This window comes from Alexandromys fortis, unplaced genomic scaffold, assembly GCF_014885135.2.
Source record: "Alexandromys fortis isolate MF-2015 unplaced genomic scaffold, M_Fortis_MF-2015_v1.1 scaffold_212, whole genome shotgun sequence".
Lineage (NCBI taxonomy): Eukaryota > Metazoa > Chordata > Mammalia > Rodentia > Cricetidae > Alexandromys > Alexandromys fortis.
The window spans coordinates 610,297-634,622 of record NW_026068091.1 but is presented as its reverse complement, the minus strand read 5'-3'; the positions used below and the strand labels follow the sequence as shown (position 1 = coordinate 634,622).

General features: G+C 43.5%; 2 protein-coding genes and 1 long non-coding RNA gene across 5 annotated transcripts in view; 2 read left to right on the top strand and 1 right to left on the bottom strand.

The window, feature by feature from the left end:
• The window catches only part of Xpo5 (exportin 5), a 42,299-nt gene extending 25,698 nt beyond the window's left edge, over positions 1-16,601 (bottom strand). For 2 of the 3 annotated variants that reach the window (XM_050122828.1, XM_050122829.1), the window contains exons 1-8: positions 16,320-16,601; positions 14,681-14,802; positions 12,839-12,911; positions 10,825-10,962; positions 10,483-10,665; positions 5,564-5,590; positions 5,023-5,208; positions 4,554-4,630 (exon numbers count right to left, since the gene is read on the bottom strand). In XM_050122828.1, coding sequence (XP_049978785.1) covers positions 4,554-4,630; positions 5,023-5,208; positions 5,564-5,590; positions 10,483-10,665; positions 10,825-10,962; positions 12,839-12,911; positions 14,681-14,802; positions 16,320-16,424 — 911 coding nt within the window. In that variant the 5' untranslated portion in view covers positions 16,425-16,601. The remainder of the gene's footprint in view (positions 1-4,553; positions 4,631-5,022; positions 5,209-5,563; positions 5,591-10,482; positions 10,666-10,824; positions 10,963-12,838; positions 12,912-14,680; positions 14,803-16,319) is intronic. The other variant, XM_050122830.1, reaches the window with a different exon arrangement.
• Positions 42-10,475, top strand: LOC126488947 (uncharacterized). Its single transcript, XR_007588824.1, has 3 exons — positions 42-499; positions 3,383-3,617; positions 9,258-10,475. It is a non-coding gene; the product is annotated as an uncharacterized lncRNA (long non-coding RNA).
• An 87-nt stretch (positions 16,602-16,688) lies between the features above and the next one.
• Polh (DNA polymerase eta) overlaps positions 16,689-24,326 on the top strand; it is a 35,439-nt gene continuing 27,801 nt past the window's right edge. The window contains exons 1-3 of the mRNA XM_050122816.1: positions 16,689-16,976; positions 22,923-23,064; positions 23,769-23,903. Coding sequence (XP_049978773.1) covers positions 22,928-23,064; positions 23,769-23,903 — 272 coding nt within the window. The 5' untranslated portion in view covers positions 16,689-16,976; positions 22,923-22,927. The remainder of the gene's footprint in view (positions 16,977-22,922; positions 23,065-23,768; positions 23,904-24,326) is intronic.

Genomic DNA, 24,326 nt, shown 5'->3' with positions numbered 1-24,326 from the left:
TTAGCCTAAGACAAAGAAGATAACTGAACCTCAGATGTGGGCGCCTGGTCTCCCTTATTCCTGGGGTGCATTGGCGGGGACAGTTTGTTATCAGTTAACTAAGCTTCCTGTGTGTTTCCGTGCTATCCCTGCCCCACCTGGTGATTTAGCTGCAGGCAATCTTCTCCATTGTTAATATGGTAATTTCCCACCTTCCTGGGCGGAGAGATCTTTGTGCTGCAGTTAGGTAGAAAAGGGCTTCCCCAAGTCTGAATAAACGGCATTCGCTTGATCTCCTATCGAATGACCCTGGTCTCTGTCTCTTGTGTTCAATCTCCAGGCCCTTGCCCGGACTCGCATTCGGTACAGCTGCGCGCGAACTGTACCGAGGGTGTAACACCAAAACCGGGTGTTACAATTGGAGGCCCCGCTGGGATGATCATCTTCGGCAACTAGACCCAGCGAGATCGGGAAGTAGGAAATCCCTGAGAGGTCGCCCTCGGGAAGACTGGCCAGCAAGGTAAAAAATTGTGTGGCGAGGGTGAATTGGTTATGGGTGCAAGTTATTCTGTTCCTGGGTTGGAGGGCCGGTTAACAGGCCAGTTGTTAGGTCTTTTGGATAATAGAGGCACCGGTATTAAAGTTGAGACAGCAGTAGAGACCATTAAGACAGTTTTAAAGTTTAGTCCCTGGTTCCTACATGCAGGAGGTTTTAATATTACTGATTGGGATCAGGTAAAGGCTGATCTTCAAGATGCTCTGAAAGAGCGAGGGCCACTTGAAGTCCCCATGGCGATATTTTCACTATGGCGCTTGGTCAGAGATGCTCTTCTTAGTGATGATGTTAGAGTCAAAGAGCAATTGGAATGTTTAAACAAAACCCTTGAGGAGATTCAGGAAGTAGAAGCTGTAAGTTCTATTAAGAGTTTTGAGGAACAGAAAGTTTTAGGAACAGGTAGTATTAGTGAGAATATAAAAAAAAAGAAAAAATTTTAAAAAAGGAGATCACACTGATAAAAAAGAAGTTAGAAAAAAAAAAAAAGAAAGAAAGCAAACGGAGATGTCTCCATGAGACCTCCTCCGCAAAATCCTGGTACTACTGCTTCTGCCCCTATAGACTTAGAGGCAGAAATCCGAGAGATCCGGGAGAGGTTAAATAAACTAAGTAGAGAAAAGCAAATTGAGAAACAGATTTATCCTGTTGTGGAAAAGATTGATCAGCAGGGACAGAGAGCCAGGCAGCATAACCCCCTGGCCTTTAAGGACATTAAACAGTTAAAAGAAGCAGTTGTGGACTATGGAGCTCACGCTCCTTTCACTGTAGCTTTGTTAGAATCCTTTGCAGAACTCAACCTTATACCCAATGATTGGATGCAGCTTTGCAGGGCTTGTCTTTCAGGGGGAGATTATTTGTTATGGAGAGGTGAGATGCAGGAAAATTGCAAAAAGACTGCAGTCAAAAATGCTGTAGCAGGCTTCCCCCAGAATAATCTTGACAAACTAACTGGTGAAGGACAATATGCTGGATCCTTAAGATTTCATTTCAAGATATCTCGAGAGCAAGCCACTAATATTGTTAAAAAATGTTCTCTGTGTGCAAAACTTTTAACTGTTCCCCATTTGGGAGTTAGTCCTCATGGGCTTGCTCCTAATCATTTATGTCAAATGGATGTCACCCATGTTCCTTCTTTTGGGCGCATGCAATATGTTCACGTAACCGTGGATACATATTCTCATCTCATTTTTGCCTCGGCTCACACAGGAGAAAGATTACGAGATGTTAAAAGTCATTGTCTCCAGGCTTTTGCCTACATGGGAGTTCCTAAAATTGTAAAGACTGATAATGGACCTGCCTATGCTAGCACTGGCTTTGCTAAATTTTGCTCTGAGTTTTCAATTTCTCACAAAACAGGAATACCTTATAATCCTCAAGGACAAGCTATAGTCGAGCGAGCGCATCGTACGCTCAAAGCCTATTTGCATAAAACAAAAAAGGGGGAATATGGTTCCACCCCCCGAGAGCATTTGTCTTTCATTTTATACATTCTAAATTTTTTGACAGTTGATGCTCAATCTCATACCGCCGCTGACAGGCATTGGCGGCCAGATTCTTCCGGGATGCCTCATGTAAAATGGAAGAATCTATCAGATGGCACCTGGTATGGTCCAGATCCCGTACTGGTGTGGGGAAGAGGGGCTGTTTGTGTTTTCCCGCAGGATGCTGACAATCCAATATGGGTACCTGAGCGGCTGGTGCGTGCTGTGGATTTTCCTGTCCAGAAGCCTGAAGACAGGACAGAGCCAAGAGATCAAGGAGATTCTGGCTTGTCAACTGAAGAGTTGCGGATTTCCTGAGGAGCTGGCTGCGGTGGTCCGAGTGCCAAGGATTGTCCCTCTACCCATCTACCCTTCTCATGATACTGGCAGCCATTGCTGTTGCTGCCACAGCAGCTAATGCTGCTGGATTTTCTTTAGTCAGTCAGTTGCTTCCTGCTAGCACAAGGATACCTTCTCAGGGCAGGTTGCAAATGCCATAGCTAAATTTGAGCTAAATTTACATATGAATATTGCAGTTAATTTTGTTCTTGGTTGTGGTTAAAGACCACTGCTAGATATTACAGTTATAAGCTTATTGTTGTTATTCACGGACCCTGAGGTGTGCAATTTACAAATTGGCTCTTAAAATTGTTTTAGCTAGCTATACCAGGGTTCCTTTCACCAGCGCTGAGACCTTACTTGAAGGGCTCCAATTTTGGGCAGTATTAATAAGTATTGAGCAAACACAGTCACCTTATGGGATGCTTATATATGTGCTGGAGCATCATCTTCATAGTTATGATGCCAGAGCCAAAGGCAAGCTCAGGTCTATGTTGCCACATGGCAAGTCCTCTTAGCTATTGCCCCAGAGAATCTTTCAGCACAAATCTGGCTGAACTCGGTGTTGAATGACTAGTGAGCCAAAGACGGGAAAGGCTTTTGGGGGGCTGCCTCAACCTAAGACAGGAAATGTGTTTTGACCTGGATGCTTTCCAATGACGGGTAAGGGGTATTGCCTGACGTCCAAGGCCACCCAAGACAGGCCTAGTCATAATTTATATTAAGGGGGGACCTGTGGGCCCCTGGTCTCCCTTATTCCTGGGGTGCATTGGCGGGGACAGTTTGTTATCAGTTAACTAAGCTTCCTGTGTGTTTCCGTGCTATCCCTGCCCCACCTGGTGATTTAGCTGCAGGCAATCTTCTCCATTGTTAATATGGTAATTTCCCACCTTCCTGGGCGGAGAGATCTTTGTGCTGCAGTTAGGTAGAAAAGGGCTTCCCCAAGTCTGAATAAACGGCATTCGCTTGATCTCCTTGATCTCCTATCGAATGACCCTGGTCTCTGTCTCTTGTGTTCAATCTCCAGGCCCTTGCCCGGACTCGCATTCGGTACAGCTGCGCGCGAACTGTACCGAGGGTGTAACACCAAAACCGGGTGTTACACTCAGAAGTAACAACTCATGTGCATTGCAGAAGCAATAACTGAGACCTCAAGGCAGGAGGATGAGAAAACCCGGTCTCAGGGGAACCAGAGACTGGAGGGATGCAGACAGACAGCACATTCTGCAGCCTGCCTATTCTGAACCACAGCCTTCCTAACTGTGAGTGGGTACAGCATGTACCAACTGGAGACCTCTGGGAGCATATCACAGTTGCTAAAGATTTAAGAGCTAGACCTTAGGAGCAGTAACCACAGTGACAGCCAAAGATATATATTATTCAGGTAACAGAATTCCTTAAAAACAGATGCATCCTTCTTAAGACAGCAAACGCCATATTAGAGTGGATAGTGAGGGATCACAGGCAACAAACACATCTTGTTTCTTACACCCCTTTCCATACTTGTCTTTGGGACTCAGATAAGAGCATCACAAAGGGTGGGCCCAGAGAGATGGTTCATAGTGTCTCATTCATTCATATTCTCTGTCTCTCTCTCAGACACACATACATACACAAATGCGCACCAGGAAAAACATACTATAGGAGGGAGTACTTGGGAGGACCTGGGGGAGAAGAAACTGTGGTCAGAATACATTCTATGAAAATAAGCTATTCTCAATAAAAATTAAAATTATTAAAAAATAAAACCATACTATAAGGCTAGGTGGGCTCTCAGTGGTATTTCAGTATTTTCTCAGCATGTACAAAGCTTAGCACCAAAATAAGCAACAAACAAACAACAAAAACCCAGCTAAACTAAGGGCTGGGGATAGCACCAACAGGTTCTGCCCTGTATGAGGACCACAATTGGACTCTCCTGTAAGAGCTGGATTTGCACCTGTAACCTTGGTGCAGGAGGATGAAACAGGCAGACTTTAGAGATTATTGGCCAGCTAGTCTAGCCAGGTGAGTGAGTTCCAGGTTCAGTAAAATGTTGGCTCAAAAAACAAGGTACACAGCAATAAAGGAAGACACTGGTATTGACCTCTGACCTTCATGCACAAACGGACATCTATAAACACGATGTACATAAAATGAAAGTAAAACAGCAAAAAAACACAACAAAACCCCACAAGATATAGAAAGCAAAGACTCACTGTGCAGCGGAGAGAATATAATGCATAGCAACATCTCCAAATAAGATCATCAACGGTTTCCGGTCTTCCAACTTGCCCTGGATCCAATTTTAGGAAAACATGGTCATATATACTAACTATAGTATAAAAAATAAAAAAAAAAAAAAAAAACCCTTCATAGTACTGATATCTTCTATACCTCTAACTGGCATCAAAATAAGCTTTAAACTTTAATGCTACTTTAATTAAATATAGTGACAAGTCCCAGGTGGTGCTGCTGTTTGAGGGAGGACATGGAACCTGTAGGAGGTGCATTCTTGCTGTAGGAAGTAATGTGAATGGGGGGGGGGGTCTTTCAGAGTATACGGCCTTCCCTTTTCTAGTTCTCTCAGCTAACCATTCTTATTACCATGGCTGCTGTCACGATGGCCTCCTATCCCTCTGGAACCACTTCCCCAAGTCACCTTTGTCACTGATAGCCAGGGCTTACTTTTCTGCTGACTGCAATGAGCAGACACTCAGCGGCTCCCAACTGCAGCTCCTCTTCATTAAGAAGCAGGCAGAGTGTCTCCAGCAGTTTGCAGTTTTCAGCAACAATGTGATTCAGAGACACCCAGTCAATATAGCCTGCCAGGGTATTCAGTGTTGCAGTGCTTACTCGGCAGTTTGCTTTAGCCTGTGTGAAAACACTTGAGTAAGAGGGACTGAATTAAAACTTATTTTCAAATTCTGAAATAGAAATAATTCAAAAAAGTTTTTGCATAATTACTGATGGGGAGCTCAACTTTCTTTCCCGATAATGGAACCATTTCTTATCATCCTCAGCACTGATCACTAACAACAGATTGGCAAGTATGGCATTATATCTTCTTTGAAAAACTCCCACACTGTCATTGTACCTCCTACTATAGTTAAGTGAGGATGGGGGCTTTAGAAGGCTGTGGCCATTCGGAGGCCGCAGTCATTAGGCACACCTACCCATACCTGAGAACTTTAAGAAGCATCCTTCCAACTCCACACAGTGCTCTTACCTCCGCCTCCCGAGAAGCATCAGTCTTCTGGAAGAGAAGTATAAAGAACCCAAGGGTTTACTGAGGAAAAGACTCACGATAACTTACTACTCTCTAATGAAGGTGCTGGAAGGATGAGGGTTTACATAGAGCCAACTATTTTGGTTTCTTTTCAGACAAGGTCTTGCTAGTACAGCTCTGGTGTGCCTGGAACTCACTATGTAGTCCAGGCTAACCTCAACCTGAGAGTATCTCCTGTCTCAGCCTCTCAAGTGCTGAGATAAGAAGTCTGAGCAGCTTGTAACATTGGCAACCAAGAGACTGACCAAAAAACAGGTTAAAGAAACAAAACTAATGAATAAAGTTTATGACTACCTATGTATAACTATAGTAAATCACGCATGACAAATTAGTAAATACATACCCAAACACCAAAGTAATGGCTGCTATGCAAAAATATGTACAAATACAGCTGATTTTTACTTATCCTATGTATCAAGCTCTAGGCCAGCCAGGTGACTGTTTCAAATACCTAAAACTCCTCAAGAAAAGGAGAAATAAAAACAAGTAAAAGTAATTACTTCCTACAGTACTTGAAGGCAACTATCGCTCGAGTCACAGAGGATCTGAGCAACAACAGCTAGGTCCAGCTTCTCTCTTCCATTCCAATGAAGGACAGGGAATGGAACCCAATAGGCAAGCCTCTTTATTTATCTGAGTTCAAAATTCAGTACTCTCCTTAATTGTGTCTGTGAAGGGACACAAATTAATTGGGACGGAGAATGAATGACACAGAAATTCAAAATACCAGTGCCAGGTAGACAGCGCATGTCTATAATCTCAGCATTTGGAAGGTGGAGGCAGTAGGATGGCGAGTTTGAAGCCAACCCTGGGATATGAGACCATATCTCACACATGAGTAACAAAGTGAAGGAAGGAGACCCCTGTGTGTTTACTTCTAATTTATGTTCAAGCCATCACCAATCTGAGTTGCTCTGGCACACACTCTGTTGAGTGCGCCGAATATATAGAAACCAATAGACTGCTCTAACAATAGTTGTCAACAGGGAAAAGTTTTGTAAGCAGAGAAAATGTATTTTTTTTTTTAAGAAAAAGTGAGAAAGAACCCCAAGGGGATGAACAGATAAAAAAACTTTTTTTTTCTTCCTTATTACTATTGTTTTTTGAGATAGGGTCTCTCTATGTAGCTCTGGCTGGCTATGTGGACCAGGCTAGCCTCAAACAGATATCTGTCTGCCTCTGGCCCCTAAGTGCTAAAAATTAAATAATAAATGAGTTCATTTATAATTTGTAGTATATTGTGTGTGCAGGACAGAATGGATGTGGAGATCAAAGTGTAACAAAAACATGTTCAATTCTCTCCTTCTACCAAGTGGTCTCAGGGATGAGACTCAGGCTGCCAGGCTTGCAGCAAGTGCCCTTACCTACAGTTACTTTGCAGCTTAGAAAATCATTTTTGGTCATTTAGTACTGTGAAGCGGTTCACAGACCTTAATGCATGAAGAGGAGCTCTCCACGTGCTAAGTCTTCTGTGTTTAAGACTATTTGAGCCAGAGTGGGTCTGACTTACTAGACGCTGGCCTTGAACTCCATCTGGCAGAGGAGAACCTTATATCCTGACTTCTTTGCCCTGCACTGAGGGTGGGATGACAGGTATGAACTACCACACCTAGCATTTAAAAATTTAAGAATAGCTGGGCATGGTGGCTCAAGCCTTTAATCCCAGCTCTTGGAAGGCAGAGGCAGGTATATCTCTGAGTTCCAGGTCAGCCTGGTCTACCTACAAAGCGAGTTCCAGGATACCAAGTGCTGTTCTATAGATAAACCTTGTCTCGAAATCAACCCCCCAAAGTATAAATATTGCTGAGGTCCAAAAATGTTGATCCAGAATTCTTTCAAGAATTAAGGAATATCATCATTAATTTACTGCTATTTATTAGACAATACAAATAAGTGTTTCAGGAAAAGTTATCTTGAGGCCTAGTCAAACCTGCTCCGATTTCCTCTGTGAAGTTAACCCATTTTACAGAAGGTACTCCTAGGGATTACATTTTCTAAGGGAGAACATAGATTCTGATTTTTGTTTTAAGATAGACTCCTTAAATACGTAGCTGAGGGTGAACTTGAACTTCTTTTTTTGTAGGGTATATACATGTGGTATATGCACATGTAAATGATACATATACAGTGTACAGACATATGTGCATGTATGTTGGAGTGATATAGAGGTTAGAGGTCAACATCGTGTATCTTCTATTGCTCTCCACCTGTTTTTGAGAAAGGGTATTTGACTGAAGCCAGATCTCATTAGTTGGCTAGCCTAGCCATCTAGCAAGTTCTGTGTCCATTGCTCATTACTGGGATTACAGACACGCCACACACAAAGACGTCATGTGGGTGCTGGAGATCCTAGCTTGGGCCCTCATATTTGTGTGGCAAGAACTTTATTCACTGAACCATTTCCTCAGTTCCTACTGCCTACTGGGTTTTTGTATAGTAATACAAATTATTAGGGGGGGCTGGAGAGATGGCTCAGTGGTTAAGAGCACTGGCTATCCTTCCAGAGGTCTGAGTTCAATTTCCAGCAACCACAGGGTGGCTCACAACCATCTGTAATGAGAGCTGGTGCCCTCTTCTCGCCTTCAGGCACACATGCAGACAGAATACTGTATACATAATAAATAAATCTTAAAAATATATATGCCATAAGGATTTTCAAGACAGGGTTTCAACATGTACCTCTGGCTGACCTGTCCTGGAACTTACTTTAAAAACACAGATGGCCCAACCTCACAGAGATCTTCCTGCCTCTGCCCGCCAAATGTTGAGATTTAAGGCATGAACTACCATTACCAGCTAACTTTTTCTATTTAAAAGATTTTTATTTTCACTGGGTGGTGGTAGCACATGCCTTTAATCCCAGCACTCTGGAGACAGAGACAGGTGGATCTCTGGGAGTTCAAGGCCAGCCTGGTCTACAAGAGCTAGTTCTATCTAGAACAGGTTCCAAAGCTACAGGGAAACCCTACCTTGAAAAAAAACAGAAAAAAATTATTTTCATTCATGTAAATATGTGTGTCTGCATGAGTGCATGCCACGTGTGTACAGGTATCAGTGGAAGCCAAAGGTTACGGGGTCCTTTGGAGTTGGGATTACAGTTATGGGATGTCATGTAAGTGCTGGGAACCAGACAGGTCCTCAGCACTCTTTCCTGAGGAACCATCTCTCAAACTCCAAGATTAATTTTCAAATGCCTTCTAAAAATTAAAGGTGAGAAAGGCGTTTGTCCACTCTTTTCTGTGGTGTAGGAGGTCCTTCTGTTTATGTGTTGCTTTCATTGGTTAATCAATAAAGAAACTGCTTGGCCTGATAGGGCAGAACTTAGGGAGGCAGAGAAGACAGAACTGAATTCTGGGAGGAAGAAGCAGAGTCAGAGAGAGAGAGAGAGAGAGAGAGAGAGAGAGAGAGAGAGAGAGAGAGAGAGAGAGAGAACAAGCGCAAGATAGTGCCACCATGGAGGTGCCAGGTCAGACATGCAGACATGCTGAATCTTTCCCGGTAAGCCATGACCTCGTGGTGGCATGCAGATTAATAGAAATGGGTTAAATCAAGATGTGAGAGTTAGCCAATAGGAGGCTAGAGCTAATGGCCAAGCAGTGTTTTAATTAATACAGTTTCTGTGTGATTATTTCAGGTGTACGCTAGCTGGGCAGCCAGGACGAAAAGAGCCCTCTCCTCTTCCTGTAACATTTCTGCAGAAGCAAAACCCACTGAGAACAAAATACCACATCGCACTGTGACAATACCTATTGCAGCCAACCCACTGCAAAAGGAACCAGGACCAAAGGAACACCCTGACTTATCAGGACTTTACAGACTTGTCAAAAATCTAAAAAGGTTTTGTGGTTGTTGTTTATTGATTATGTGTATGGGTACCAAGTGTGTGTGTGGTTCTTAAGAAAGCCAGAAGAGGGCATGAGAGCCTCTGGGACTTGATGCCAGAAGACTGTGAGATACCATGTGGGGTGCTAGGAATCAAATACCATCTAGAGTTTTAATAACAAATTTTAAACTGCAGCTTTATGCTTCTTAGGTTTTGCAGACAAGGTCTCACTATGTACCCCTAGCTAACCTGAAACTCACTAGTATACCAAGCTGGCTTGGAACGTGGGAAATCTGCTTCCCTCTGCCTTCCGTGTAATGGGAATAAAAGAGTGTGCCACCATGCCTGGGCTTATGCTGTTTTAAAAGAATGCTTTTATTTTGAAAGAAATTTACATATAAACTCATTGAGCTGAATATCTGAGAAAATGGTTTAATTTTTCTGACATTTCCTAGAAATTTTGCTCTTAAGATGACCTTTCCTGCCAGGCGATGGTGGTGCACGCCTTTAATTTCAGCACTTCGGATGCAGAGGCAGGTGGATCTTAGTGAGTTAGAGGCCAGTCTGGTCTATAAAGCAAGTTTCAGGACAGACAGAACTCTTACACAGAAAAAAACCTTGTCTTGAAACTCCCCATTCCAAAAAAAAAAAGAAAAAAAAAGAAAAAGGCCTTTCTTTCTGCGAAACCATACACTCTCATATCCCCATGGAAAGCCATTTTCACAAAAACAACAAATAAACACCCCAAAACAAAAAACATTACATTCAGGTCAAATACAAGACATCTACTGTACCCAGCGCATAGGTCTGCAATCCCAGCTACTCAGGGGGCAAAGGAAAGGATCACAAACTCATGGCCTGCTTGGATGGTAAGTGGGGTCAAGGACATCCTTGGCAACTTAGCAAGAACTTCACTCAAAACAAAAGGCAAGAGTGTGGTAAAGGTACAGCTTCACAGCAGAGTGCGTGCTCAGAATATAAGCAGGGTGTAAGTTCCAGCCTGGGAAGAGAGGACCTTGCGGGGAAGAATCCATACCATTTGCTGGTACTTGTTTACATTTTCCTGAAGTGTGCTGAGCAGAAAGCTGAAGATTCTTTCCATGTTCTGCGTTAATGTTTGCTGAATATCCCTTCTTCTTTGAGTGGGAAGTGTCTGAAAGGTCACTACATCCTCTGCCAACCGCAAAAGGATAAACATCACTAACTCCCTCTGCGTTTCCTAGGCCAATAGAAACAAGCTAGTTAATCAAAAGCACTTTATTGTGTACATATGCTAACAGATGACCTGCTATTGATAAACCGTGAACACAAATACAAAGCAAACTCAGTGACTGCTCTAACCATGAGTGCACACAGCCAGCACGCACGCACTCCATACCCCTTGTCTGGAGAGAGTGTCCAGTTCCAAGAGCAGGTCAGGCCAGTGCTGTGGCCATTCTCGTTTGATCATCTCTACCATAATTCTGGACAGAACATCTTTAATGTGGTTCTCCTCCTCCAGAATACTCAACGTTCCCTGAAAGAAAGACATTATGCAGACAGTAAGACTAAACTCTAAGCATAAAAACTCAGAGCCCTTGGACTTCAAATGTGACCCAGTTGGTACAGTATTTGCTGGGTCCTGGCTTTAATCCCCAACAGGACATAAACTGAGTGTGGTGGCACACATCTGTAATCTCACATATGGGCAGTGGAGGAGGATCGAAAGTCAAGTCACCCTCTGAGCCAGTGAGACAGCTCAACGGGTAAACAAGCTTTCTGTGTAAGCCTGATGATTTGGTTCACTCAAGAAACCCGTGGCAGAAGGAAAGAACTGACTTCTCAAAGTTGTCCTTTAACCTTCATCAATGTCTGTGCTACGTATACACTTGAGTGCACACACAGTGACAGAATAGTGTCATTCTCTACAACATATCAACTTTGTGCCCAGCCTGATCCACATGAAACTGTGCCTCAAAAGAAGGGGTGAGAGGTGTGTGTCAGTGAGGAAAGGTGCTGTCTCCAAGGCTGACAAGCTCAGTCCCATCCCCATAACCCACATGGTAAAAGGAAAGAACTGATCCCCTCTAGTTGTCCTCTGACTCCCAACGCACGCCATAGTACTCACACCACACCCAACCCTCCACAGAGAACTGAAAGAATATTCTCCTCTGAACCTAAACCTGTTCTCCATGTATGAATCACTTGTCTTGCGTTCTCAGTGATCCATGTTCCCACGTAAAATATAAACGACAGTTTCAACAGCTAATAAGTGGCTGTCAAGAGTCAGGAAAACACTGCTGCTCTTATTCACAAATGGAAGAGGCTTTCGTATTGCTTCATGGTTTTGAAGATCACAGGGGATGCAGAAGTAAGATGTGCACTGGGAAACTGACAGACTGCAAGGGCATCGAGGAGTGCTGTAACACCAGTAGTTCCAATATTAAAGATTAACTGTCACTGTCTCCCACGAATTTAAACATTAAAACTGATAATTCACCACTGCTAGCCTCCACAGGACTAGTAAATTACAAGTCATAACTAGTTAAACTAATCTAATTTTGTAAAACATCTTTTCCCAATTAAAAGTAGAGAAGGTCAGGTTGATAGTACTTGTCTGTAATCCCAGTACACAGGAGGGTCAAAAATATAAGTTTTCTCAGCTATATAGCAAGACTGAAGCTACCCTGGGCTTCATGAGAACCTATCTCAAAAACCCCCACTAACTACACATGTATCCCCCTGTTAATACACTCTTATAAAAGAAAGGATGGGCATGGTGGCTGATGCCTGCAGTCCCAGAATGCAAGAGGCTGAAGGCAGGTGGAGGCCAATATGGGACACAGAAAGAAGTCCTAGTTCAAAAAAAAAAAAAAAAAAGGCTAGCCGGACACGGTACAGTACCTCTGGAATCCCAGTACTTGGAAGGCAGGGGAAGGAGGATAGTTTGAAACCACTCAGAACATAGTGAAACTAACTAAATTAAATAAATAAAAAGGCCACCAATTTATAGCATGTTTGAAATCTTATTAATGACTGAAACAAATCTATTCTCTATGGCTTCATCACATGGCTCACAGCAGTTAAGCTTTAATAAAAAGGAAAAAAAATTCAAAGTGAATGGTGGTAATCAACTAATTTACATCTAAGAATCTTATCTATCTATTTATTTTGAGGCAGGATCTAAGTAGCCTTCGCCGTCTTGGCAGTCACTACGTAGACCTGTCTGGCCTTGAACTCTGAGATCTGCCCACTTTTACCTCCCCAGTGCTGGGATAAAAGGTGTGTGACCATACCGGCTACATCTAAGAATCATATTCATTCATTTGCTGAGATGTTTAATCTCCTCTGCTCTGTCTTTAAGGTCATGTGGATGTCTGGGAACACGAGCCTCCCAACAACCCTTTGCTCACATTTACGAGCAGCTCCATGACACTGTTCTTCAGATAAACCTTCTCCAATCGTGACATGCTGTTCCAGCGAAACCTGACCACCAAAACAAAATCAACAAAACCATGTTAGAAGACTTTTCTTCATAAGAGAATATCTGTTTCCTGCTTTACATTTTGTAACAAGTTTCATTAAGAAATTATACTTGCTGTGCTATGGTGGTGCACGCCTTTAATCCCAGCATTTGGGACGCAGAGGCAGGTGGATCTCTGTGAGTCTGAAGTCAGCCTGGTCTACAGAGAGAGTTTCAGGACAGCCAGAGCTGTTAGAGAGAAACCCTGTCTTAAAAAAAAAAAACCAAAAAACAAAAAACAAACAAACAAACAAAAAAAAACTACTTTTGGTCAGGTATGATGGTTGTCACCTTTTATCCCAGCATTAGGGAGGTAGCAGCAGGTGGATCTATGATTTCAAGGCCAGGTTGGTCTACATAGTGAATTCCAGGACAGTCAAGGTATCATAGAGAGACTCTGTCTCAAGAAATCAAAAACTCATGCTCCCCACCCCCAAACACACTTTCGAGGATGGAGAGGTGTCTCAGTGATTAAGAAGATCTGAGTTTGGTTCCCAGCACCTATGCTGGGCAGCACACAAACACCTGTAAGCTCCATGATGATCACATACACATTATGTGCACTCTACATTCACTCACAAGCACATACCCATACAAATGCACATTAATTAAAAATAATAAATTCTTGCTGGGTGGTGGTGGTGCACACTTTTAATACCAGTACTTGGAAGGCTGAGGCAGGTGGATTTTAGTGAGTTCAAGGTCAGCATGGTCTACAAAATGAGTTCCAGGGATAGCCAGAACTGTTACACAGAAAAACTGTCTCAAAAAACAAAACAAAACAAAACAAAAACTCTTAAAAACATCCTTGGTGCTGGAAAGATGGCTCAGCAGTTAAGAGTACTTGCTACTCTTGCAGAGGATTTGAGTTTGGGTGCCAGCACCCACATGGCAGCTCATCACCATCTGTAAATCCAGTTCCAAGGGATGCAATATCCTCTTCTGGCCTCCGTGGGCACCAGGCATGCACATGGTGCACATACATACAGGCAGACAAAACACTTATACACATAAAATAATTAGGTTGACCTATTTAAAAATTCTACTTTTGATTCTGTGCTCCTTAGAGAATGAACAAAAGTCCACTTTAAACAAGTAACACAGAGTCTCGAGGAGCTCTGTATATGCTTTTGTGCATTAACCAGCATTACATGAGATTTTTGTCACAAATCAGCTTTTCTCCTTGATTCTGTTGACAGCTCAAAGACAAATTCCATCTAGCATCTACAGTGTCAATGCTTTTCAAAAATAAAAAAAAGTTCTTCTGGCTGGGCGTTGGTGGCACATGCATGCCTTTAATCGCTGTACTTGGAAGGCAGAGGCAGGTGGATCTCTGTGAGTGCAAGGACAGGGTCCAAAGCTACACAGAGAAACTCTAAGGGGTGTGTGTGTGTGTGTGTGTGTGTGCTCTGTTTCTTTTTTAAATTTCGGTTTCTTGATACAAAGTTTCACTCTATAGCTCACTATACTGGAACTATGTAGCCTATGTGAGCCTGAACTTGTGGCAATATTCCTGCTTCAGTTTCTCCATGCAGGGCCAATGTGAGCCACTATGCCTGGCTTGTTGAATGATTAGCTTGTATAACATATTTACAGAGATGACTTAACTGAACAAGAAGTAAAAACCCTGAGTTCTGTTCTCTCCTAGCCATTGGAAAAGCACCTGTGGAGGTCATGAAAGGATTAAAGAGTTGCTCTCTTCAGCAGATTGCAGTGGCCAAGAGCTCCTTACTTGACAACATGTTCCAGGATCTGAAGGCCAAAATGTCTGACGATGGCAATCTGTGTTATTTCAGCCAACCTCAAGCCACACGGGACACAGATAGGGCACTTTTCTTTAAACTCTTCACAAAACTGAAAGAAGAAAAATTATTATTTCCATGGGGAAACCTGAGAAAATGCATCTCAAGAAAATTCCAACCGTAGCTGATCGCGTGCATTTTCACTGGGCACTGAACCTTCCGTGTGGCAGGCAAGCACACGGTCTCTAAACTAGATCCTCAGCTTTCTCTGTTTGATAAGTGTATGCAGTATATTTACGTATGTGCATGTGTATGTAGCTGAGCAAGCAAATGAAAGCCAGAAACTGAAGCTGAATGTCTTCTCTCTTAGCCAGACTGGCGAGCCAGCAAACTCAGGGGTCTGCTAGTCTCTTCCACAGCTGTGCTTGGGTGCCAGCACCCAGCAGCTACAATAGCACTTCACCCTCTAAGCAGTTTGTTCACTTCTGGAGAAAGGGTCTCTCGAAATTGCCTGGGCTGGTCTTTAACTTTTGAATTTCCCGCCTTAGTCTCCTGAGTACTGGGGATTATAGGCCTGTCTTTTCCACTGTGTTTTAAGTTGCAAGAACTAGATTAGTATTACTAATGATCCACTTTCACAGTAATCACGTTAACACTAAAAAGAAAGTAGCCCTAAAAGAAGGAAAAAACGTTAGAGATATACCCATAGAGGGGGAATGGCAACCCCTGGGATTAGCTTTAAAAACTGTGGGTGACAGGAAAAGGCAGTAAACAAACACATCTGTGCATTTGTGTTTCGGTCACAGGCCTATTCGGGATCTCTGTAGTATTCTATTTCTGTGCCTGAGTAAAACTCTTCACAATAAAAACACACACACACACACACACAGCTGTTTGATTCCAAACCCTGTACCACATACACCTATATGTTGTTGCTCACTCTAATGGGGAAGAAGCTCTGTTGCAGGTTCCCAAATAGCAAAACTTGACACAGACCTTGGGGCAGCACCTGGGACTCAAGAAATCTATTTCCAGGAAACCAAAGTGCCCTTGTGAAAATGCAAAGCCGGTGGTAAGGTTCATCTTTGCGCAAAAATAGCAAAATATCTCACACCTATAAACAGTGGAGTGTTAACAAATCAGCCAGAGATGCCCAAGACTAGAAAAAAAGTCATGTAAGACCGTAAGAAAAAGGGATACTCGGGAGTTTGAAATCACAAGTCTGGAATGGATCGGCAATGCAATAAGGATGGCACTGGGGACAGAATTTGCACGTGCGCTCCTAGAACGCCAGGCAATGTGGGGCTTGCCCGGGCGTCAGAACGAGCGCAGCCTGCTGTGGTGGAGATCCGTGGGGAGGTCAAGCGTGAAAAGAAGTGAGCAGTGGGCAGAAAGGCCACTGCGAAGTGGCTGGGGAATGCGCAGCACTTAGGGACAGGCGCGCAAGCGAAGAGAAGACCCAAACGAGAAGGGGTGAGGCGGCCCGCGCGACCAGAAGCCACTGTACCAACTGCGAGTGGGAGGACCAATGGCCGCAGAGGCGGGAGACAAAATGAGCTTGGAAAGGCCGTCGGGGAAAACTGGGATGGGGGTCTCGGGGCAGGCCCAGGGCGCCAGGACCCCAGCTACCTTGAGGGCTTCCAGCCGGTAGCGCTGGGTGGAGCTGGGGTCCATCATGACCGTCACCGCTTTCACTAGCTCCTCGCACAGCGCGTTCACTTGCTCCATATCCATGGCTAGAGCCGGAAACACCACCGCCGACCCGGGAGCACGAGGCGCACACGGCTCCCCTGGCCGGACCACACGTTGATAACCAGGCCGCGGCGGGCTGGGGGTGGGGAACCGGAGGAGGAGGGTGAGCAGCAGAGGCAGGAGCTGGGACGAACACAGCGCTGCGCACGCGCCAGACCCGCCACCGCGCATGCGCGCACGGAAGTGGCGGCTCATTGAGTCGGCCCTGCCTGAGTGGGCGGGGCGCGGGAACGGAAGTTTCGCGATGCGCGGGCGCGTCAACCGTCCCTCCCTGCGCGCGCGGAGCTGAACTCTATCTCCTCTGGATTTGCTGTGGGACGCAAACTTTCAGGCTGCGCGGGCTCTTTGCTTGGCGGGATCCTAGATACCGGCTCGATTCTCCGTCGACACGGGCAGCCGGTCTCTCGGAACCCACTGACCTGCTCCTGGGAAGGCGACGAGATTGTGTAGACGCCGTCATTTTCCCTCCAGGGGACTCAGCCCGGAGCCCGCAGCACTGCTCTTGGCAGTTTTGACAGGTGCCCGCCGCCGAGGGTAAGGACATTAAAACTCGGGGTTCGGAATCGCTGTGTCGGATTGCTTCCGTTGCCTTGGCTGTTGGTTTTTCTTGGATAACTGGGGGTATACTTGGCCGAAGTGGAAACCTGCTTCAGTGGCGAGAAGGCCCTGAAATGGTCTCTAAGGAGTGTTGTCTTGTTGAAAGGATTATTTACTTGTAACTAATACCTTCCTCTTCACCGGTACATATTTTCTTGTGCGTGTTACTACGCTCCAGATGTGTTTTGTACAGAAGGGGGTAAACCAAAATGTTTTAAAACGCATCCCACTACGCCTCTGGAGGCTGAGACAGTAGGATTGCTTCGGGTTTGAGGACGGCCTGAGCCACAGCGTGAGATTCTGCTTCAGAAAAAAAAAAAAAAGGAAAAAAAGCCAAACCCTAAATTAACATAATCCTTTCGGAAGCAATGTTTCGGCAGTGCGCTGATTTTACACTGATACAGACATTAGTACAAAAGAAACACATATAAGGTGTTTTTTTCTACTTAGTTTATGTTTATGCTTGCTGCCCTTAAATCACAGATTCTTGTTTCACATCTGATATCTATATCGAATACTTCCCTGTATTGATTGTGGCAGCACATTTGCCATTTTCTGGCTTTATCTGTTCCAGTATTAAAGAAAAACCTCTTAGAAACAAAGGCACGCCTGACTTGCGTAGGTGAGTGATTAGATGGATTTGTAAGGAGTTAAGGCCTCTAACATTCCGATCTTTAATTATTTATTATCTTTACACTAATACTGCAGCTTATTTTCAAGGTGAATGTTCATTTGAAAAAGAAAAATTCAAGTTACGGTTAGGTACTCACTCATCTGTATAACCTGTTTCTTGTATTTAAATCATGAATTTCCTGTGTTCCTGTGAAAGTGTTAGTTATGATATGCCCTTGGTATGCAAAGCTGCTGTGTAGTGTACGTGCCTTGAGGACCTTTAAAAATCATGATGTAATCTCAGTGGTTAGCAGAGCAAGTTTTGAGGCCAATTTGGGCTATGTGACATCTGTCTTTTAAAAATAAGTAAGTACAGGAGGAAAGAAAAAATAAACACTTCTCATAACAACAAAGGAATTGCACAAATAGAAAATCACTAAGCCCCACAAAGTAGTTGTAAGAGGTAGGAGCCTCACAAGGTAGGAGCTGTTGAAAGTTTGCAGAGAAACAGGGTATTTATGTAGTATTAGATTATTCTCTCTCTTTCTCTCTCTCTTTGTGTGTGTGTGTGTGTGTGTGTGTGTGTGTATGTGTTCTTGGAACAAAGTTCTTTCTACATAGCTCAGGTTGACCTTGAACTTATAATCATCTTGCCTTAGCCACTTGAGTGCTAGAATTACAGAAGCATGCCACTATTCTCTGTATCCAAATTTTTTAAAAATTATTTCAAAATAAACAGTTTTACCTGATGACAGTTGCAGTGGCAAACACCTTTAGTCCTAGCAGAGGCAGTTGGATCTCTGTGACTTTGAAGCCAACCTGGTCTTTATAGGGAGTTACAGGGTAGCCAGAGCTACACAGTGAGACCCTGTCTCATGCCCCTTCCAATTTTGCATGAATGCTATGATATTTTAGATAGATAGATAGATAGATAGATAGATAGATAGATAGATATAGTCCTTCCAAATTCACAGGAAGATTGATTCCAGAATACTCTTCCTGAAGCCTGCAGGATACCCAGACTGCAGATGCTTGGGTCTCTTACATAAAATGTCATATGTAGGGGCTGGAGAGATGGCTCAGTGGTTAAGAGCATTGCCTGCTCTTCCAAAGGTCCTAAGTTCAATTCCCGGCAACCACATGGTGGCTCACAAACCATCTGTAATGAGGTCTGGTGCCTGCTTCTGGCGTGCAGACATACACACAGACAGAATATTGTACACATAATAAATAAATAAATAAATATTAAAAAAATAAATAAAATGTCATATGTAGTGTTTGCATATGACCTATGCCATTGTATATATAGACACACATACATACAGAGGCACTTGCTAAGGTTCAAAGTTGTAGTCTTGAGAATGCTAGGAAAGAGCTCTAACAGTGAGAAACATCCCACCCCACCCTCTCACAAATAGTTCAAATCCTAATACCTAGCACAATATAAGTACTATATAAATAGATAATCTGTGTCTCATAGAGAATGATGGGAAGTATCCATATACAGTCATTGTGCATGGTTTTTCCTGAATGTTTTCAATCTGAGGTTGATTTTTTTTTGTTTATTTATTAAAGATTTCTGCGACCTCCCCGCCACCGCCTCCCATTTCCCTCCCCTCTCCCAATCAAGTCCCCCTCCCTAGTCAGCCCAAAGAGCAATCAGGGTTCCCTGCCCTGTGGGAAGTCCAAGGACCTCCCACCTCCATCCAGGTCTAGTTAGGTGAGCATTCAAACTGCCTAGGCTCCCACAAAGCCAGTAGGGGCAGTAGGATCAAAAGCCCATTGCCATTGTTTTGAGTTCTCAGTAGTCCTCATTGTCTGCTATGTTCAGAGAGTCCGGTTTTATCCCATGCTTTTTCAGACCCAGGCCAGCTGGCCTTGGTGAGTTCCCGATAGAACATCCCCATTGTCTCAGTGTATGGGTGCACCCCTCGCGGTCCTGAGTTCCTTGCTTGTGCTCTCTCTCCTTCTGCTCCTGATTTGGACCTTGAGATTTCTGTCTGGTGCTCCAATGTGGGTCTCTGTCTCTGTCTCCTTTCATCGCCTGATGAAGGTTAATATTCAGGAGGATGCCTATATGTTTTTTTTTGGGGGGGGGGTTCATCTTTTTTTTTTGGTTTTTCGAGACAGGGGTTCACCTTATTTAGCTTCTCTAGGATCACGAATTATAGGCTCAATGTCTTTTATTTGTGGCTAGAAACCAAATATGAGTGAGTACATCCCATGTTCCTCTTTTTGGGTCTGGCTTACCTCACTCAGGATAGTGTTTTCTATTTCCATCCATTTGTATGCAAGATTCAAGAAGTCGTTGTTTTTTACTGCTGAGTAGTACTCTAATATGTATATATTCCATACTTTCTTCATCCATTCTTCCATTGAAGGTCATCTAGGTTGTTTCCAGGTTCTGGCTATTACAAACAATGCTGCTATGAACATAGTTGGGCATATACTGTTGGGTTTGTTTTGTTTTGTTTTGTTTTTTCGAGACAGGGTTTCTCTGTGGTTTTGGAGACTGTCCTGGAACTAGCTCTTGTAGACCAGGCTGGTCTCGAACTCACAGAGATCCGCCTGCCTCTGCCTTCCGAGTGCTGGGATTAAAGGCGTGCACCACCACTGCCCGGCCATATACTTTTGTTCTATGATAGGGCATCTCTTGGGTATATTCCCAAGAGTGGTATTGCTGGGTCCAGGGGTAGGTTGATCCCGAATTTCCTGAGAAACCGACACACTGATTTCCAAAGTGGTTGCACAAATTTGCATTCCCACCAGCAACGGATGAGTGTACCCGTTTCTCCCTGAGGTTGATTGATATACAACATTTTCTTCTTTTTTTCCTAAATTTACAGTTAGGATTTATCTATCAACTAGATTACCCTTTTGCCCTCTCTACCTAGTGTACTTTGTGGGTTTTTGGTCTGAGTAGTTTTAATGTTCATTTTCCTATGAATTACGATGCTGAGTCCATTGTTAGGCACTGTGGCGGTTTGAGTGACAGTGACTTTTCCACCCCCATAGACTCATGTGTTTGAATGCTTGGTTTAGGTAGTGGAACTGTTTGGACAGAGTTAGAGGTGTGACCTTGTTAGAGGGGCTGCTAAGTGAAAATTCCCTGTCCCAGCAGCCACTTCACAAATAACTACTCAGTCTTAATTATAAATGCTCAGCGAATAGCTCAGGCTTGTTGCTAGGTAACTCTTACATTTAAATTAACCCATATTTCTTATCCATGCTTTGCGCCATGCCTGTTGACATGTTACCTCATTTTCTACACAACCTGCTTCCTCGGCCTCTGGCTGGAGTCTCCTCTGACTCCAGAGTCATCTGTTCCTGGTTGTCCCACCTATGCTTCCTGCCTCACTACCAGCCTGTCAACTTTTTATTAACCATTGAGAGGAATATATATTCACAATGTAGGGAGGATTATTCCACAGCAGAGCTGTGCCACTGGGGGTGGGCTTTGAGGTTTCAAAAGCCCACAGTAGGCCCAGTCACTTCTCTCTGCCTATAGATCAGGATGTAACACTTTCCAGCTACCGCTCCAGCCCCATGCCTGTCTGCTTCCTGCCATGATGACCATGGACTAACCCTCTGTAACCAAGCACCCAATTAAATGCTCTCTTTTATAAGAGTTGCTTGGATCATGGTGTCCCTTCACACAACAGAACAGTAATAAGACAGGCAACTTTGGCTATTTATGAAATGTCTGTTACTGAGAATGAGTAGCCAGGTGTTCTGATGCATGCTTGTAATCCCACCACTTGGGAAATAAGGGCAGGAGAATCTGAGCCCCCTGAAACTGTATTTAAAGCTTTATGTATTACCTTTATACAATTATATTACTTTATTCTCATGTCAACAGTAAGGAAATGCCTTCCATTCTTCTTAGTTCCCATGCTCCTATTCATGCTGTGGCTCATCAGTTAGAATGTGAAAATACAGTTGTTACTATTGTTTTGAGAAAGGGTCTCACTGTGTAGACCTGAAGATCCATCAAGGGCCATGAGAGGTATAGCAGGAAGACTAGTATTCCACAGACTGACCTACCAGATGGGTCATAGGGAGCCACACCTGGAAAGGCTGTGGAGTTACTGGCTGTGGAAACGGGCTGGTCCTCTCTGTAATTTCTCTTATGAGTCACTTCATCTCTTCCCTAGGAATAGCTTTACTGTTTCCCACTGTTTATCTCATCTACTGGGCTCATACATCTGTGGCTAGCCTGGAAGAGGACTTTTCATTTACTGTATAATTTTGATATATAGAATATATACTGGGTGCCCTGAATTCTCCCACAGTCAACTTGGGAGAGCAACCTCAGTTTACCCCTATTCTGCTCTTTACTGCGTCGAGTAAAGGATGATTCCTGCCTTGCTCGTGGCTTTACTGATTACAAACGTTTAGCTATTCACTTAGTCATTTAAGAATATATTGTAGCACATGGATCCCCCTCCCTAGCTTCTCTCTCTTAATTAACCTCCTTCCCCCTTAAGAGTTCACAGAGGCTTTCACAGACCACTCCTACTTTGAGCCAAAAAGTAAGCTGACAGCTACAGCTTTGTGTAAAAATCCTTATCTGTAGTGGTATTTTATTTATGTTTTAATAAGTAAGCTTGCCTGAAGACCAGAGGGTAAAACTAAGCCACTAGAGGCCAGGCAATGATGTCACACACCTTTAATCCCAGTACTAAGGAGTCACAAGCCTTTAATCCCAGCACTAAAGGGGAATATAAAACGGGAAATGACAGGGCTCAGGGCTCAGGCTGCAGTCACCCAGCCTTGGTAGAGGTGAGGCTTCTCTAGTGGCTTGACTGTTTTGCTTTTCTGATCTTCATCTTGAACCCCAATATCTGTCTCTGTGTTTTTATTTTATTTTCTTTTATTTGTGCCTTTAATGACCCTGAAGGAATTCCAGCCCTGTACCGTGCTATTGCCAGAGAATTGTTGATTGTGTCTATATGTGTATATAAGCTAGACGAAACTTTTGCAGCAGGACAGAAGAATAAATGGGACGTGATAAGAAGATATGTGTGAGCTGATTCCTTTACTCTCATTCCTATAGCCAGTTCCCGCACTTGCTGTAGCATTCCTTTTGGATCCTGAGAGGTTTAGGAGCTGGTACCCCAATAAACCTCAATAAAGATCTATCTGCCCCTGCCTCCTGAGTGCTGAGATCAAAGATGTGCACCTACCACACATGGTAGACATATAATAGGGGTCTTTTGTTGTGTTTTTGTATTTTAGGTTAATTATTTTCTATTTCTGAATGTCTTCCAGAATAAATGGCTGCTGGGCAGGATCGAGTGGTTGCTCTTGTGGATATGGATTGTTTTTTTGTCCAGGTGGAACAGCGGCAAAATCCTCACTTGAGGAATAAACCTTGTGCAGTTGTACAGTACAAATCATGGAAAGGTGGTGGGTATGTATAATTGATGGTGTCGTGTGTGTGTGTGTGTGTGTGTGTGTGTGTGTCGTGTGTGTGTGTGTGTGTGTGTGTGTGTGTGTGTACATGTTCACACTCATCAGATTCAGCTAGGCTGACTGGTCAGCAAATCTAGAGAGCCACCTGTTTCTGCTCTCACAGACCAGGAATTAAAGGCATGTACTACTGCACCCAGCTTTTTCTGTGGGTCCTAGGGATTCCAACTTAGGTCTACTTACTTGCATGGCAGATACTTTACTGAGACTGAGCCATCTTTCCAGCCCCTCTTAGTATTTAAAAAAAAATTACGTGTGTGTTTTGTCCACTTCTGTGTCTGTGTACCACCTGCATACAGTACCCACAGAGGGCAAAATAGGGTGTCAGATCCCCTGGGACTGGAGTTACTGATGAGCCATCATTTGGGTGCTGGGAATCAAGCCCGGGTAAAAAGAGCAAGCAGTGCTCTTAATACTTCACCATCACCCCAGACCCCACTAGTATTTTAGTCTATGGAAACTCAATGATTCTATTCTAGGTCTTATTTTTGAGGTTTCTGAACTGCTGTGTCTGTAATTGAATAATAGCATCTGGGGTCACAAAATTTCTAATTTTATGTGTTTACAGCCTACTTCTGTTAACGTTTGTTGTTTGAGATCATGTAATACTTTTGGTTTTGTTTCCTTTTCTCTCCCTAACTTTAGAATTATTGCAGTGAGTTATGAAGCTCGTGCATTTGGGGTCACTAGAAACATGTGGGCAGATGATGCTAAGAAGCTATGTCCAGATCTTCTACTGGCACAAGTTCGTGAGTCCCGTGGGAAAGCTAACCTCACCAAGTAAGCAAAAAACATTGTAAAGGAACATAGAGGACTTAGGCAGTGTTTTGTGGATATGGGAGTGTGGCCTGTGATAGAGTGGTTGCCTAGCATTTATTCAATCCTAGGTTTAATACCAAGGGCCACTTAAAAAAAAAAAAAGCTACAGGTGATATTTGTTATGTTAGCTTGTTGTTCCTTGCAGTGTACTCAATCTAACTGTTGTTCAAACAAATATGAAATGTTTTTCTGTCAACATCCTGTGTCTATGAGTTAAATATTTTATGTGTACTTCAGTAATAATTTTATTACTGCTTTTAAGTTCTTGTCTTTAAGGAACCACTTATTATCTTCCTTGTTCAAAAATCAGTCATGGGGTTCCAGGACAGGCTCCAAAGCCACAGAGAAACCCTGTCTCGAAAAACAAAAAAAAAAAAAAAAAAA